At 48.6% G+C, this 13,893-nt stretch overlaps 6 protein-coding genes across 6 annotated transcripts; 5 read left to right on the forward strand and 1 right to left on the reverse strand.

Annotated features, from left to right (window-relative positions):
• Nucleotides 1-634: 634 nt before the first annotated feature.
• Nucleotides 635-1,831, forward strand: RhiXN_05661 (pathogenesis-related protein PR5K (thaumatin family); the record flags this gene model as incomplete). The annotated part of the gene is made up of 9 exons (XM_043325477.1): nucleotides 635-827; nucleotides 881-970; nucleotides 1,021-1,122; nucleotides 1,174-1,266; nucleotides 1,319-1,374; nucleotides 1,428-1,483; nucleotides 1,534-1,595; nucleotides 1,658-1,747; nucleotides 1,800-1,831. The coding sequence occupies 9 exons, from the start codon at nucleotides 635-637 to the stop codon at nucleotides 1,829-1,831; spliced, it is 774 nt and encodes a 257-aa protein (XP_043180909.1).
• Nucleotides 1,832-2,298: 467 nt separating this feature from the next.
• RhiXN_05662 (LysM domain protein) lies at nucleotides 2,299-3,132 on the forward strand (the record flags this gene model as incomplete). The annotated part of the gene is made up of 4 exons (XM_043325478.1): nucleotides 2,299-2,338; nucleotides 2,388-2,475; nucleotides 2,524-2,642; nucleotides 2,699-3,132. The coding sequence occupies 4 exons, from the start codon at nucleotides 2,299-2,301 to the stop codon at nucleotides 3,130-3,132; spliced, it is 681 nt and encodes a 226-aa protein (XP_043180910.1).
• Nucleotides 3,133-4,972: 1,840 nt separating this feature from the next.
• On the forward strand, nucleotides 4,973-6,229 carry RhiXN_05663 (uncharacterized protein; the record flags this gene model as incomplete). Its single annotated transcript, XM_043325479.1, has 4 exons — nucleotides 4,973-5,245; nucleotides 5,306-5,592; nucleotides 5,661-5,856; nucleotides 5,909-6,229. The coding sequence occupies 4 exons, from the start codon at nucleotides 4,973-4,975 to the stop codon at nucleotides 6,227-6,229; spliced, it is 1,077 nt and encodes a 358-aa protein (XP_043180911.1).
• Nucleotides 6,230-7,866: 1,637 nt separating this feature from the next.
• RhiXN_05664 (uncharacterized protein) lies at nucleotides 7,867-9,485 on the reverse strand (the record flags this gene model as incomplete). Its single annotated transcript, XM_043325480.1, has 6 exons — nucleotides 7,867-8,296; nucleotides 8,344-8,513; nucleotides 8,565-8,720; nucleotides 8,771-8,932; nucleotides 8,986-9,207; nucleotides 9,261-9,485. 6 exons carry the CDS (start codon nucleotides 9,483-9,485, stop codon nucleotides 7,867-7,869), a joined length of 1,365 nt encoding a protein of 454 aa, XP_043180912.1.
• Nucleotides 9,486-10,538: 1,053 nt separating this feature from the next.
• On the forward strand, nucleotides 10,539-11,894 carry RhiXN_05665 (Retrotransposon-derived protein PEG10; the record flags this gene model as incomplete). Its single annotated transcript, XM_043325481.1, has 2 exons — nucleotides 10,539-10,724; nucleotides 10,755-11,894. The coding sequence occupies 2 exons, from the start codon at nucleotides 10,539-10,541 to the stop codon at nucleotides 11,892-11,894; spliced, it is 1,326 nt and encodes a 441-aa protein (XP_043180913.1).
• Nucleotides 11,895-11,971: 77 nt separating this feature from the next.
• RhiXN_05666 (Retrotransposable element Tf2 protein) lies at nucleotides 11,972-13,777 on the forward strand (the record flags this gene model as incomplete). Its single annotated transcript, XM_043325482.1, has 1 exon — nucleotides 11,972-13,777. The coding sequence occupies one exon, from the start codon at nucleotides 11,972-11,974 to the stop codon at nucleotides 13,775-13,777; it is 1,806 nt and encodes a 601-aa protein (XP_043180914.1).
• Nucleotides 13,778-13,893: the final 116 nt, after the last annotated feature.

A 13,893-nucleotide genomic window follows, 5' to 3' on the forward strand; every position in this document is an offset into this window, starting at 1 on the left:
GGAAGCCGAATTTCATTTTGGCTCCATGATGCTACGCTGGCGCACTCGAAGCACCCGACTGTATGCATATATGCCAATGAGGTCCTAGATGTAACAAGCCTATTAGCTCCTATGATGTAGGAAAAGACCCAGGACCCAAGCTATCCTGTTCATATTGTTCCCACCCCCCGCGGGTGCGGTCCTTGACCGAACAGTTTCTAGTGCGTCGATCCCGATCGAAAGCGCTCATCTACTGATAGTCTCAAACGCACCGATACCACGCAGGAATGAAATTGGCGCATGTGCCGAGTAAAACACAGCACATAGCCATTATAGGAACTCGAATTCAAGCCAACTTGCCTTTTCGCCTTGCCAAGTTACGTCATAGCTCAGTCCTGGTCATTTCGATTAACCACGCCTCATAAGCATGACCTCTTTTCACTGCATCATCAGCTTTTGTTCTCTATACATGACGCACACCTCGAGGCTCGCGTAGAGAACTTTACTCGATATGTTTACTCTCCACTCATTTTCACGGCACGGCTCTCGTTATACTCGGCCCACGAGGTTACTTGGCGCGTGTTTATATGCGGTGGAGCTTCAGTCCCCAACTAACCAACCTGAATTCATCTCGATCTTCAAACCGCCCAAAGCCATGCATTCAGTCGCCGCCATCTCGCCACTTTTCTTCTCTCTTGCTACCGCTCGACTGTTCACAGTGTACAACGCATGTCCATTTACGATTTGGCCTGCCGTATGGACCAACACGAGTTATGGGAATGCGTTTCCGTTGGTAGAGGGCGGATGGGAGGCGCCCACCAATACATCCAAACAGTTTGCTGTACCCGGTAAGTACACGCACGGGTACTCTTGCGAGCAAAACCTAACACATAGTGTGAAGATAATTGGGCTGCCGGGAGGATTTGGGGGAGAAGAGGATGCGACTTTTCGAATCCGGAAAGGCAAGGTCCCGATACCTGCGTCACAGGAGGTAAACCCAGTCCGTATGTCCATTCTCGAACTCGTACTTACACTTTATAGGCTGCACGGGTGGATTGAATTGTACCAGTGATGGGGCGGCCCCAACGACTTTGGCAGAATGGACGCTTTCGCCTACCGATGACCGTGCTGATTATTATGATGGTAAGGAAACGGCTCAATAGTTAGAAAGTCGCTCTATTGACATTTCTAAAGTATCGTTGCTGGATGGATTTGACCTCCCCATACGTATAACACCAAGCGCCGAATGTCCCGCCGCGGAATGTGCGGTGGACCTGGTCGCAACCTGTAAGCCCTTTAATATTACACTTTAACCGATTGACGGACTGTTTATATATAGGCCCAGAACCGTTGAGAATCCCAACGGACCAGAACCAACCTGCACAGGGTTGCACTGTATGTCATTCCTAATTATTTATCCCACCCGAGTTGACCTAACTATGGAGCAGACTTCGTGTTTTGCGAACTTGAACGGCAATCCAGGGAACTCGGCCAACTGCTGCACGTAAGTCATGTCATTACCAGGACCAGGGACCCATAATAACTGGGTTCTAGTGGCCAATTTTCGACACAAGAAGCCTGCCCCTCTAATAATATTGCATTCTTTGATTATTTCCGTAAGTTCTGTGCCTCGTAATTCAGCGCCACACAGTAAGCTCAACTCTCCCATGGTTCACAGGGGGCTCGTGTCCTACCGCGTATGCCTGGACATTCGACGGTGGAAATCAGGATATAATCAAGACCTGCTCGGGAGCAAATCGCGCCGACTGTAAGTACAACCGATTTATCGTGGTGAGTTGCACTGACAAAATGGCGCGTAGACACTGTTACGTTCTGCCCTCCCGGACAATGAAATCATATCTTTGTAATGTAATTGAAAATAACCTAGATTCTGTCGCACATGGTAAATGTGACGCATTTATATAGTTTCCATAGTTTGTGCCCACCAAAATGGCCGTGAAAAAGAGATAAAACGTAACACATTCTCCATGTTGAATCAGGGGTAACCGTGTTCGTACCTGAGGCACATCGTTTCACCCTCGTGTGCCTTGGGGAATAGAGACGAATTAGCCGATTTCCATGTTGCCAAGTGGCGGCATGTGACACAAAAGGGAAAAAAGGCCTTGTCATGGGACCCTTTTTCAGAAGTGGATGCTCTGGATTTGCGAAAGGGGTACCGTCCTGACTTGGCAATTCGTGCCGTTTATAGCCGGCCTACTCAGCTTCTGCCCCTCCAAAAAAAACCACATCAGTCTCGTTTCTACTCGTGTTGTACCCTCTTTAACTCACATTCGTTGCTTGATTTCGTATTTCTTCAATATGTTCACCAAGCTCCTTGTTGTCACGGCGTTGGCTTCTGGTGAGTCTCATCTTTCGAATAGGGCGCTCTGTGTTGACATTGAGTGCAGCCGCATTTGCGAGCGAGTGTGTCCGTACTTACACCGTCAAGGAGGGCGATTGGTGTGATACCATTAGCGCTGCTAACAATGCGTCTACGTGAGTCTTCATTTCTTAAAGGGAAATCCCAAGCTAAACATCTGGTAGCTATCAACTTTCGACTGTGAATGCGGACAAGATCAATGATTCTTGCACCAATCTGGAAGTTGGTCAAGAACTTTGCCTTGGTAAAGTAGGCCAGGATTGCACAATCACCCACAACGTTGGTATGTTGTATTAAAGTCTCAGATATGCTGTCTGTTTAAACGCGGAACGGTTGTAGTATACGGGGATACTTGCGATAAGATCATGCAAGGTGCAGCTATCAACGCTACGATGCTTTACGCCAACAACCCTCAAATCGACGAGTACTGCAGCAACATCTATATCGGCGAGGTGCTATGCGTAGCTGGTGCATACGCCGCACCAGAGTCCATTCCAGATCGCCAAATCGGTTCTCCTGGAGGAGAGCCTGCAGGTCCTCCTGCCTCAGTGCCCTACCCTGAAGCTAAAGCGACCGCTAAACCCAAATCCAATGACCCCGCTCCTACACCGGCTCCCGAAAACAACGACCCAGCTCCTGCTCCGGCTCCTGAAAATAACAACTCGGCACCTGCCCCAGCTCCCGAAAATAGCCAGCCCTCGTCTCCCTCTCCTGACAGCGACGATGATGCTGATCTTCCCGAATGCGAGGATCCCAATGATGATGGCTACTAAGCAGCTATAGACTGCTGGGTTATGTATGTAGTAGTTTGAGTGGACTTGGGTTTTGGACTCTCCGTTTATAGTAGTTATTTATGGGTCTAATATACCATAGTTGATCCATCCCTGATCACTGATCGAGAATGAGCAAAGTTTCTGGTAAGCCCGGTAGTTTCGGTTAAGTTCGTTGGGAAGGGGGGCATGTTCTCTTGGCAACGCGATCACGTGTGCGTTGGTTTGGAAGCTTCGACTCGAGTTTTGGACTCCTAAAATAATCAAGCACATTTGTCAGGAAAACGAGTCGAATTCCGAAGTGGCTCCCATCATAAAGTGATTGTTTCTTCAATACATATATCGGTTTCTATGTGCTACTCAGCTAAATATTCATTTGCTCTGGAGTCTAATCAGGTCACTTAGCTCTGGAGCGCCCCGGAGAATCCTAAAGTTGGGTGGTCCTTTTAGAGAAGTAGGCAGTTTCATTGAGTAGCATGTGGTCATACATGCATATATTCAAATGGACAATAGTGGCAAGTGTGCTCGAGTGGCAACTTTGCCGGCATACGCACCCGAATTCGGTCAAATATATTTATAGTGTGCATGTGGCACGAAAGCACGAGAAAAATGATAATTCAGAAACGGAGACAAATGTAGATGAGAACTGATCGGTATGGAACGAACTTCATGTTTCGTAAAAACTAGTGTTCTTTTACCTCGAGCCTATCTCGCTCATCCACATACCTCACATTGTGTCTCCATCAGGAAGCCCAGAGAAGTTCTGTTAGGAATGATCATGATACTTCGTTTTCGTTTGTACACCATATCGATCAAATGATCATTACTTCATCGCGATCATAACTTAATTTGGCTTAATTTGGATTCTAACTACGATTGGCGTTTTGTAACTCATGCCTTGTCCAGCCTATGTGAGTAACTAACTGTGTTGCTGAGTTTTCAATGAGTTATGGTGGTGCGCCAGCGCCAAGTTCAAGCACGATGGTTTACTCGATTATTTCCAGTGGTACCAACCCAATATGAGACTGTGATTATAGCTGCGAGGCACGGGGCAATCACTCCTCTATCTGCAGTAGACTCTCGTTCTATGCTCGTTGATAGGCTCCAATCAAGATGGCCAAAGCCGATATCTTAGCTATCCTACTGGCCAAAAGGCGATAATACTCTTCGAAAGGAACACGAAACGAGGGAGCATGGTGTGGGAGTCCAGTGTAGCCTATAGTCCTTCTCCGTCCTGAAGCTTTCAATTACGAATAGTGCTATTATTGGGCGGTCTAGCCCAACGCCAGTCGGCCTTACCTTCCCTTGCACGCACGTGGTGAATCGTAAAATCGTATATATGAATCCACGGCCTGCTTTGATCCTCCGCGAGTCTTCGTCATCGGGTCAATGATAGGTAAATCACATGGTACGTGAACACGAGAAACGGAGAGGTACCGGAAAGCAAGGCAGAGGGAGCTGGAATGTGTCGGACTTCCGGCCCATTCTCCCCATTGGATGCTGGCCTACTATGGCAGTGGGATAGGTTTCAAGTTTGGGCTTATGTATATAAACTCTCGAATCGAAACAAACAAAATGCATTTATCATGATTATTGAGCCTGGTTGAGCGAATGCAATGGGCTCCAACTATGTCGTGCTATACAATAATCTAATGTAATAGGAGCTCAGTACTAATAAACTCCTTGCTGAGTAATTAGAGACACTCGGCATGCTTGCCGTGAGTAAATGACTCGATTCAGCAAGAGTTTTGAAATCCACTCCAAGCGCCCAACCATAACATGAGAGAGCCTGGATCTTTTTGAGCTGGGAGGGACTTGGTTTACCCTTCTTTCAGTACAGAGTATGGCTGCACCTGGTTACTCTAGTAGCGAAAACTCTGCTCCAGCATATTCTGCCTCAGCGTCGGATGGCGAACATGTTCTAGAGTTTCAATCACCACTAGTCGCCCGGCCAGTTAATCTTCCAGACCGATATGTATTTCAATCGCAGCGCATAAAGCTAGACCTGGGAGCACGGGTCTGGCCTACAGATACCCCATGTTTTGGGTATACTGGTACTGTCAAGGGTGTGGTATCTGTAGCGTCTCTTGAACATGTCAAGTCCGTTGTTGTTGTGGTATGTATAAGGCTGTATCTGTCACTCATTTTTTATAGATTAACGGGACTCTTCTCTTAGGTTGAAGGAGTAGTGACAACAAGCTATATGGAGCGAGGGGTTCTTGCTGGGCACTCAGAGTCCATCTTGTTTCAGCGCTCCACTACACTATACAAAAAGGGACCTATTTTACCAGATCTAGAGTCCGGTCTGGATTATCCGTTTTCAATAGGGTTTCCTACTACCTGCGATGGTAGGATAGACCCCCTCCCACCTTCTTTCAAGTATTCTTTTCCTGGGGTATTGTTGAAGATTCAATATCATGTCCGCGTTGAAATGCCAAGATCAGGCCTGCGCCGATGGGAGAAGTGAGTCATATCCTTGTAGAAAAATAATTATAATTTTATTTATGGATAAACGCATTTTACTTTGCTAGTATCATGGTTCCTATCTTATACCTCCCACGTTCTCATGCACATACAAGTCTTCAGGAACTTCCGTTGTATACAGACAGGGTCGACCCTTCAGTCATGACTCCAACTCAAGGTATGAAGGAAATCGACCTCCCTCCCAGATCAGCCAATAAAACGAGTAAACACAGCAAGCCCCTAAGTACTGGTGTTCAAGCCAAGGTTTGGGCTACCAAAATTCCAAGAGTTTATGCTGAGATCTTAGACTTTATAGATTGCACTCCCTTTCCCCTTGATTGTAGCGTCTGGCGACCCTATACCCTTTGTCATAACAATTCACTCTCAATCACAAGCAATTGCAGTCCTTTATACCAACATCACACTCCAACTTTTTAAAGTCACGACAACTCAGGTACCTCAAGGCACTCTCTCTAAAGAAGAAGTTCTAGCCTCTGGAAATGCATATGACCTGGAGCAACCAGGAAATGGAGTTCAAGTTCTGCGTGGAGAGCTGGGAAGCGGGGTTCTGGGAGCTGAGCACTCCTGGTCAGTAGGGGAAATGATTCAAATAAAGGTGAATCCCGCCTCTAAATGACGCTAAGAAGACGGCCTTGATGCTTTATTTACCAGCACGAGATTAGACTATCTCTAAGACCTCCTGCATGCAGAGTTGCGCTATCAACAAATCTCCCTGTTTTTGAGTATACGATTGGCGTGGGAATTATGACTCACCAATATTCCCCGGACCCATATACTGATATGGGCATCCCAGCTTTGAGACTAATTGGCCTGAATGTTGCTTAAAGGCTGCTAATGATGTGCTTATGATTAAGAGATCCCACAATAAATTTCTTTGTATGAGTTATATACCTTGTTATGGCGCATGTGCTAATTCCTGATGGAATTTTGTATGCCAAATTGAATTATATTATTAGCATATAATGCCCAAGGCCATTCAGTCTTATATGGGATACATGTTCTAATACTACACCCGCCTTGGGCCAACCGTTCAAATCTTGAATTCATCTTTTCAACTCATGGCTGTTCTTAAAGCCATCCAACACCCAAGGCATGTGTTAATTATATTGTGTCTTGGGAATTAGAAAGGAAGATAATGAGACTGTGCCTATTAGCATAGCTCCTCCCAACAATCAAGGGGATTAGGTTGGGTTGCACCCATGCTTGATCGGGTTGAAGGTCCAAGGTTGCTTTACACTTAGCAATGACGCATAATTTCATATCTCTGATTACCCCAGCTTCAAATAAGATCAGTAATTGTGGAAATTATATGCATACATCCATTAAATTATGAGCTAGGAAGAGTATGGGTTAAAGCCAAAAAGAATAGGAAGCAGGGATACTAATAAAAGCGCACACAAATCCTGGGAGTTTTGTATTGTGCTCCAGGAATAAGATCCCTGGGTGGGCTCTGGTTTACTCTACGGGGGCATGAATTTATCCGGAGGCCTCCAGAGCACTCATGAGGACCGGAGCGCTGCGAGGAGGCCCCCCCCAATCCGTCAGTGTCGTAAGTTCCTATGTCACATTGTGCGGTCTCACGAGTTGATGTAGAGCCTTGCAATCTACTCGATCCACTCGTGGTTACTCACGAGTTTGATACTCTTCTCACAATTGAGTGGTCTTTGCGGCGTTGTTTGTTGATTAGCTACATGTGTACGCTTGCTTTTAAACTATAATTGGCGATTGATCTCATTCACGCACACAGTGTAATACAGCTAATACAGTAATTCATTGTTTCAGTTCTCACAGAGGCTTGCGCAACACAAGCATACGTCACAAGTATAACCCAATACAACCCAACGCTACACGGCACGACACAATCCAACACAAAACGACACGATGCGGCACAAAACGACACGCAAAATGACACGACGTAAGATAATAGTACATGATATAAAGTAGAAACGGCGGAGTGGGGGTTGAGGCAAGTCAAGGCACAGGCAATAACGCACATGAGGATGAGGAAGAACAATATGGATACGGGGCTGAGCAGTATACCTAACCATGGAGAAAACAAGACAAATTAGACGGAACGGGTTTTGCGTGTATGATTGGGAGGAGGCAACAAGTCGACAGAACACCAAAGAGCTAAGAGCAAAAAGAGCAAGAAAAGGGAAAGGGAAAGTCGATGAGTTGAGTCATTGTGTACACGCTGGTCTGGAGTCGGGGTTGTGAGAGGGCATGACGGGTGACAGTCTTGAGTTAATACGCCTAGTGGGTGGCCGGGCCCTTGCCCTTCGACCGTGCACTAATCCGTCCGTTGTCGTTGTACTCGACCGGCTCCTCTGCGGTGAGTGCTGCATTGTTCTCCTCATCTCCACTCTTGCCGCCTTCCATTCCTTCGTCATCCTCTTGGACCTGTTCCCATTTGTTGTTGTCAACCCATTCCTGCATCCACAAGTCCGCCATTTCCTCGTCTACTTCCTGTATAAGCCCCTTGCCGCTCTCTTTGCCCGGCCCCTCATCAAACTCCTCGTCCAACCCCAGCTCTTGAATCTGCTGCGTATAAGCGACTTGCTTGTTTAGGGTTCGGTCCGACTGGTTGGGTTCCTTGGCGGTGGGGGTGTTGGCACAAAACTCAGCGACCTGTGAGGGCAGAAGCCCTTGCTCTTTGACAGGCTGCGTAGCGTTGGAGTAATGCCTGAAAAACAATCAGTAGGTTTGTATGAAACCAACGCTAATACTCACAGCCCGTATTCAAACCACTCGCAAGTGAGGGCCCGTGCACAACAAGGCGCGGTGCGTCGGAACTTGTTCCAGGCCATCAGATGGCTCTCAAACTTGGCGAGCATCTGCCTGGTCCCAAGGTCCCGGTTCTTGTGCTTTCCAGTGGACCATTCCTCAAGGCAGAATTGGATCTGTGGCTCGCCGGTTAGTAGCATAAACTCATCCGTCAACAAGACACTTACGTTAGCCAAAATAAACACTACGGTGGCCGGCGCCAAGTCTTCAAAGTATTCAGAGAAGACTACGCCAACGGCTCCCTCATTATGGAATAACGCAAGAGCAAACGCGTGGTGCATAAGCTCGGACTCATAGTGGCCACGGCGCTCCGGCTCTTGCTCCTGTAGATACTATGAGAATTAGCTGTTAAAAAATGAGTTAAATTACTCACTAAACAGTGGAACGAGTTTGGATGGTGGCGCTGGAACGCAGATATGTTCAACGCTACCTCCTCAGGAGTCATAGCAAACTGATTGAAGCCAAGGAGGAACTCAATGGCAGAACGCAGCTGTTCTTTGGCACGGCCGCGTTTTGTAACAAGACCCGCTATAACCTACGGAAACAAGGGTAAATTTTGAACCAATAGGGAGTGCATATACTACTCACCACTTGTATTTCCTTGTCGGTTATATCACAAAAGGGTGTTCCTGGGGCCTCCATCAGCCACGTCTTGCGCCACAAGACCCGCACCCATGTTATAAAAACGGCACGAGTCTGGTATGGCCCCTTGGCAAGCGCATACGCCCAGAAGTGTAGCTTTGCAAGCTGAAGCACAAGACGGGAGACGCCATGCGTATTCCTGGAGCTGGGCTTTTGACGCCAATGATTCTTAGAATTAAGTCAGTGGTTCTTACACACTTGAGGTTGAGGCTAATACTTACCGGCTCGCGGCCTTGGGCAACTGCCGCCTCAGCAGCTTGTTCCTCATCATTGTCCAAAACAAGTTCCGCCCTGTTCTCAGGTGTTGGGCGTGTGACTATAGGGTTGGACGATATCAGAGCAGCTACTTGAGCTCGTGCTTGCCTAGCACCCCGGTTGTCACCCCGCGCAACAGGGTTTGAACCAGGGTGTTTGCCTTGAATAGCCCAGCGGTTGGCAAGTGTCATAGACACAGTCAATACCAGGGAATTTATTCCCATTTTCTCGAATTTAAACGAAGTCTAACGGACAACATTTTCAATCACGTGACTTCGGCGCTTATATCATACGCTAAGCGCCAAGCCACGTCCCCATCCGCGCTTACTTCAGCATACGTAGCCACCTCCACCTGATGACATCACTATGACACGTCAGTGACACGTATACATGAGTAAGGCCGACTGCGGAACAGGGGTTCTTATTTGATACAGTATTGGACATAGTACATTTGTAATTAGCTAGCTCATAGAATATATAAGGAGGCACACCAAGCATGGTAACACCCAGGTCAATTACCTCTTGTTGCACTCCACACATTGTACGAGGCCTTACAGCCGGTAACCACTTAGATACGCGCCTTAAGCATTGCCCTCACTGTACTTAGGTAGTTTGTCAACGCCTTACAGCGCCTAGTCACCGTAGTTAGTTAGTTTGTTGTTGTAGGTAGACCCCTTGCCGCCTTACGCGGTTTTACTTAGTTCTATACGGCCTCAAGCGCCCTCTGCCTTGACGCCCCTTAAGGACGTCTAGGACACTAGGTAATCAACCTTAAGTTGGTTGCAAACCGTGCCCACCAGCACCCACTACACTTAGCTCAACAACAAGAAGGAACCCTGTACTAGCACAAGGGAAATACCGGAGATTGGGATTGCCTTTTGCTGTTAATAATCAAACCAGCGTCGTCCCCTCCTAGTACCAAATTGCTATAAGGCAGGAATTCCCTATTGCCTGCATACCTCCGGTTGCCGCACCTTTTACCAGTGGACCTAGACAGCCAATACACCCGCTTGCAGAAATTGGGTTCTACATCACGCCCGCCCACGGCTGTGATTAGTAATTCCTACTGTTCAACGCTAGGTTGTTTGACGCAAGGTCTTAGCAATTGAGTAATAAAGCGCTCATAAGTCCTGATATAGGCACCTACTAGCACCCCCACACTTTTCACCATTACCTCCCGCACTCCCCCTTGTTCTTCTTCCCGGGCATCCTCCCACGCTGGCCGGTCTTACCCCACACACCCAATGGCAACCCGTTCCCGGCCACCCTCTCGAGCCCGCTCCCCTGTTGATCAAGGACAGCTGGAACCCCTTTTTCCGCCAGCCTCCCCTGAGCTTGGCAAAGTATCTCTCAAGCGGGTCATCCGCCTCCTCTGGGGACTCCAATCCCAGGTCAACCGTATTGAGCGGACCCTCTTGGAACAAGCCAAAGTTAGCCAAGAGGTTTGAACCAATGTCAAGAACGTCTTGCAAACAGTCAATACTGTCAAGGATGGGCTTGCCCGGCTCCAGCACGCCCGGGGTCCCCACACCCCAGAAGAACAAAAACCCCCTGCGGTCAAGGAAACTCCCAGGGCTGCGCCCAAAGCCAAGCCTATTGGCAAGGCTCAACCATTCCTTGGGGCCCCAGCCCCCATCATCTCCACAGGGGCCCCCAGGCGCAACCCCCTTTCCCTATTCAACCCTTACCCCTTCTCTTCCTTCCCTTTGGGACCAGCTCCAGTCCCCCAAGGACCTCCACCAGCGCCTGTCATCACCCCGGCGCAGCCTCCAACCCCCTCCACTGTAAAAGTGGACCACCCAGACGCCTTCAAAGGCAAAATTGGCTTGGAGGCCAAACAATGGCTAACCCGCATGTTGGCCTGGGTTTGCCTCAACCAAAGGCAGTTCCCCTTGGACATGGAGGTCCTGAGCTTCCTGTTGATGAACATGACGGAAGCAGCTGGGGCCTGGGCCCACCCTCACCTGGACCAACTAGGGTCCCACCGCGCGCTCATCCACACCGTGGATGAGTTCAAAATTGAATTCCTGGCCGCCTTTGGCGACCCAGATGCAACCAGGGCAGCGGAGTGGAAAATTACTTCCCTCACTCAGACCAGCACGTGTGCCAAATACATTACTAAATTCCGCATGCTGCAAATGGAACTTGATTGGAATGATGCTGCACTTTGCGGCCAATTCGCGTGTGGGCTCCATTGGGAGGTCCAAAAACAGATTGCCACAAGGGAGAGGCAGCCACGTACTCTGAGGGAGCTGCAGGACGCCGCCCTCATCATTGACAACGCCCTCTGCGAGGAGCAAGCCAGCCACCCGCAACAGGGTAGTAAGCCTGGTAAAACCTCTTCCACCCCCAATTGGGGGGCAAGTACCGGCCAACAGGCCACAAAAACCGGTCCCCTCTCCTCCAATCCCAACTACGTCTCAGAGGAAGAACGCAACCGCCGCCGCACAGAAGGCCTCTGTGTCAAATGCGGTAAGCCAGGACATAAGTTTGCCAAATGCAGAACTGGCTGGAAGGCTACCCCCAAGGAGGATAAGGGGAAAGCCAAGGAAACTGCCAAGATTGGCAAAGACTCCAAGTACCAATTGGGAAAAGAGTAAGGGGACCTGCCGCCGCGCGCAAGGACCCCAAGGACTCTGGATCATGTATCAAATTTTGTAATATATCTAGTAGTAAAATGTCACCCCTGTTCACTATTTTGATCACACCAGAGAAAAAAGCGGAACCACTAGAAGTCCTGATAGACTCAGGCGCTACCTCATCCTTTCTCCACCCCTGTACCGCAGAAGCACTCCGCCTCCCACTCATAGACCTCCCTTACCCCCGCACTGTAACTATGCTCAATGGGTTGAGCCCCCAGGCTGGTAAAATTTGGAAGAAGGCTAACCTAACCTTCTCCTTTGATGGCAAACGTATGACCAAGACCTTCTTGATCTGCAACACAGGGTCCCACGCCGCCATCTTAGGATTGAAATGGTTAGATGCCCATAATCCAGAGATTGATTGGAATCAATGCACCCTCTCCTTCCCCCATGCACCACCAGAACACGTAGCCATCGCTGAAGAGGAGGAAGCCGATCAAAACCCCCTTGAAGGAGTCCCTTCCAAATACCATCAATACGCCAAGGTATTTGGAGAGGAAGAATTCAACAAACTTCCCCCGCATTGGCATTATGACATTGGGATTGAACTAACAGAAGAAGGCCCCTTGAACTCTCCGCTGTACAGCATGACTGACGCCAAATCCGCCACGCTCAAAGATTGGCTCAGAGATGAACTCAAGGCAGGCAAAATCCGCCCCAGCAAGTCCTCAATTAGCTCCCCTGTCATGTTTGTTCCCAAGAAGGATGGCTCCCGCTGCTTGGTAGTTGACTACCGCCGCCTAAACAACCAGACAAAGAAAAACGTTTACCCCCTTCCCCGTCCAGACAACCTCATGGCCCAGCTCCGTGGTGCCAAGGTCTTCACTAAACTAGACCTACATTGGGGATATAACAACGTCCGGGTAAAAGAAGGCAACAAATGGAAAACTGCTTTCTGTACTAAGTACGGCCTGTACAAGTCCCTAGTCATGACCTTTGGCCTAACCAATGCTCCCGCCGCCTTCCAACATTTTATGAACAAATTATTCAAAGACCTGTTAGACGTTTGCGTCATCATTTACCTTGATGACATCCTGATCTACTCCAAGGATGATGTAACTCATACACAACATGTTCATGAAGTTTTGCGGCGGCTACTGGAGAACCAACTATTTTGTAAGGCATCAAAGTGTACCTTCCATGTCAATTCCGTGGAATACCTGGGAATCATTGTCTCGGATAAGGGTTTTAGCCTAGATAGACTCAAGATCCAGGCAGTACAGGAATGGCCGACCCCCTCAAAGGTGAAGGAGGTCCAATTGTTCTTAGGGTTCGCCAACTTCCTCCGTCGATTTGTTGCCAATTTTAGTCACATGGCCAGGCCATTGCATAATCTGGTCAAGAAGGATACGCCGTGGAATTGGGGTGACAGAGAACAGGAAGCCTTCCAAGGACTAAAGGACGCCATCACCAATGCACCTGTACTCTGCCATGCCAATCCGACCAAACCCTACTTCCTTGAGACAGACGCCTCAGGAGCTGCCCTAGGATCCATACTAAGCCAACGCCAGGAAGACGGACGGTTACACCCACTTGGTTTCTTGTCTGAGTCATTTAAAGGAGCAGAGCAGAACTATGATACACATGACAAGGAGCTGCTAGCAATCATCCGCTCATTCAAGTACTGGCGTATCTTTTTGGAAGGAACCCTGCATCCCATCACCGTGTTCACCAACCATAGGAACTTAGAATATTGGAAAGAATCTAGAACGTTCAACCGCCGCCACGCACGGTGGCACCTCCTCCTGGCCGGTTACAACTTCCAAATCATGTACAGACCTGGGAAACAGTCAGGGAAGCCAGATGCCCTATTGCGACAATCAGACCATGCCAATGGTTGACTACCCGTAAGACACGTGCGGGATCTGGCATGGTCAGAAGACCAGATAAGCAGCCTGTCGGATACGGACCGACTCCGCTCCAATGATCTAGGTAGGACCCCGCACGCATGCATCTC

This window comes from Rhizoctonia solani, chromosome 6 (assembly GCF_016906535.1).
Source record: "Rhizoctonia solani chromosome 6, complete sequence".
NCBI lineage: Eukaryota > Fungi > Basidiomycota > Agaricomycetes > Cantharellales > Ceratobasidiaceae > Rhizoctonia > Rhizoctonia solani.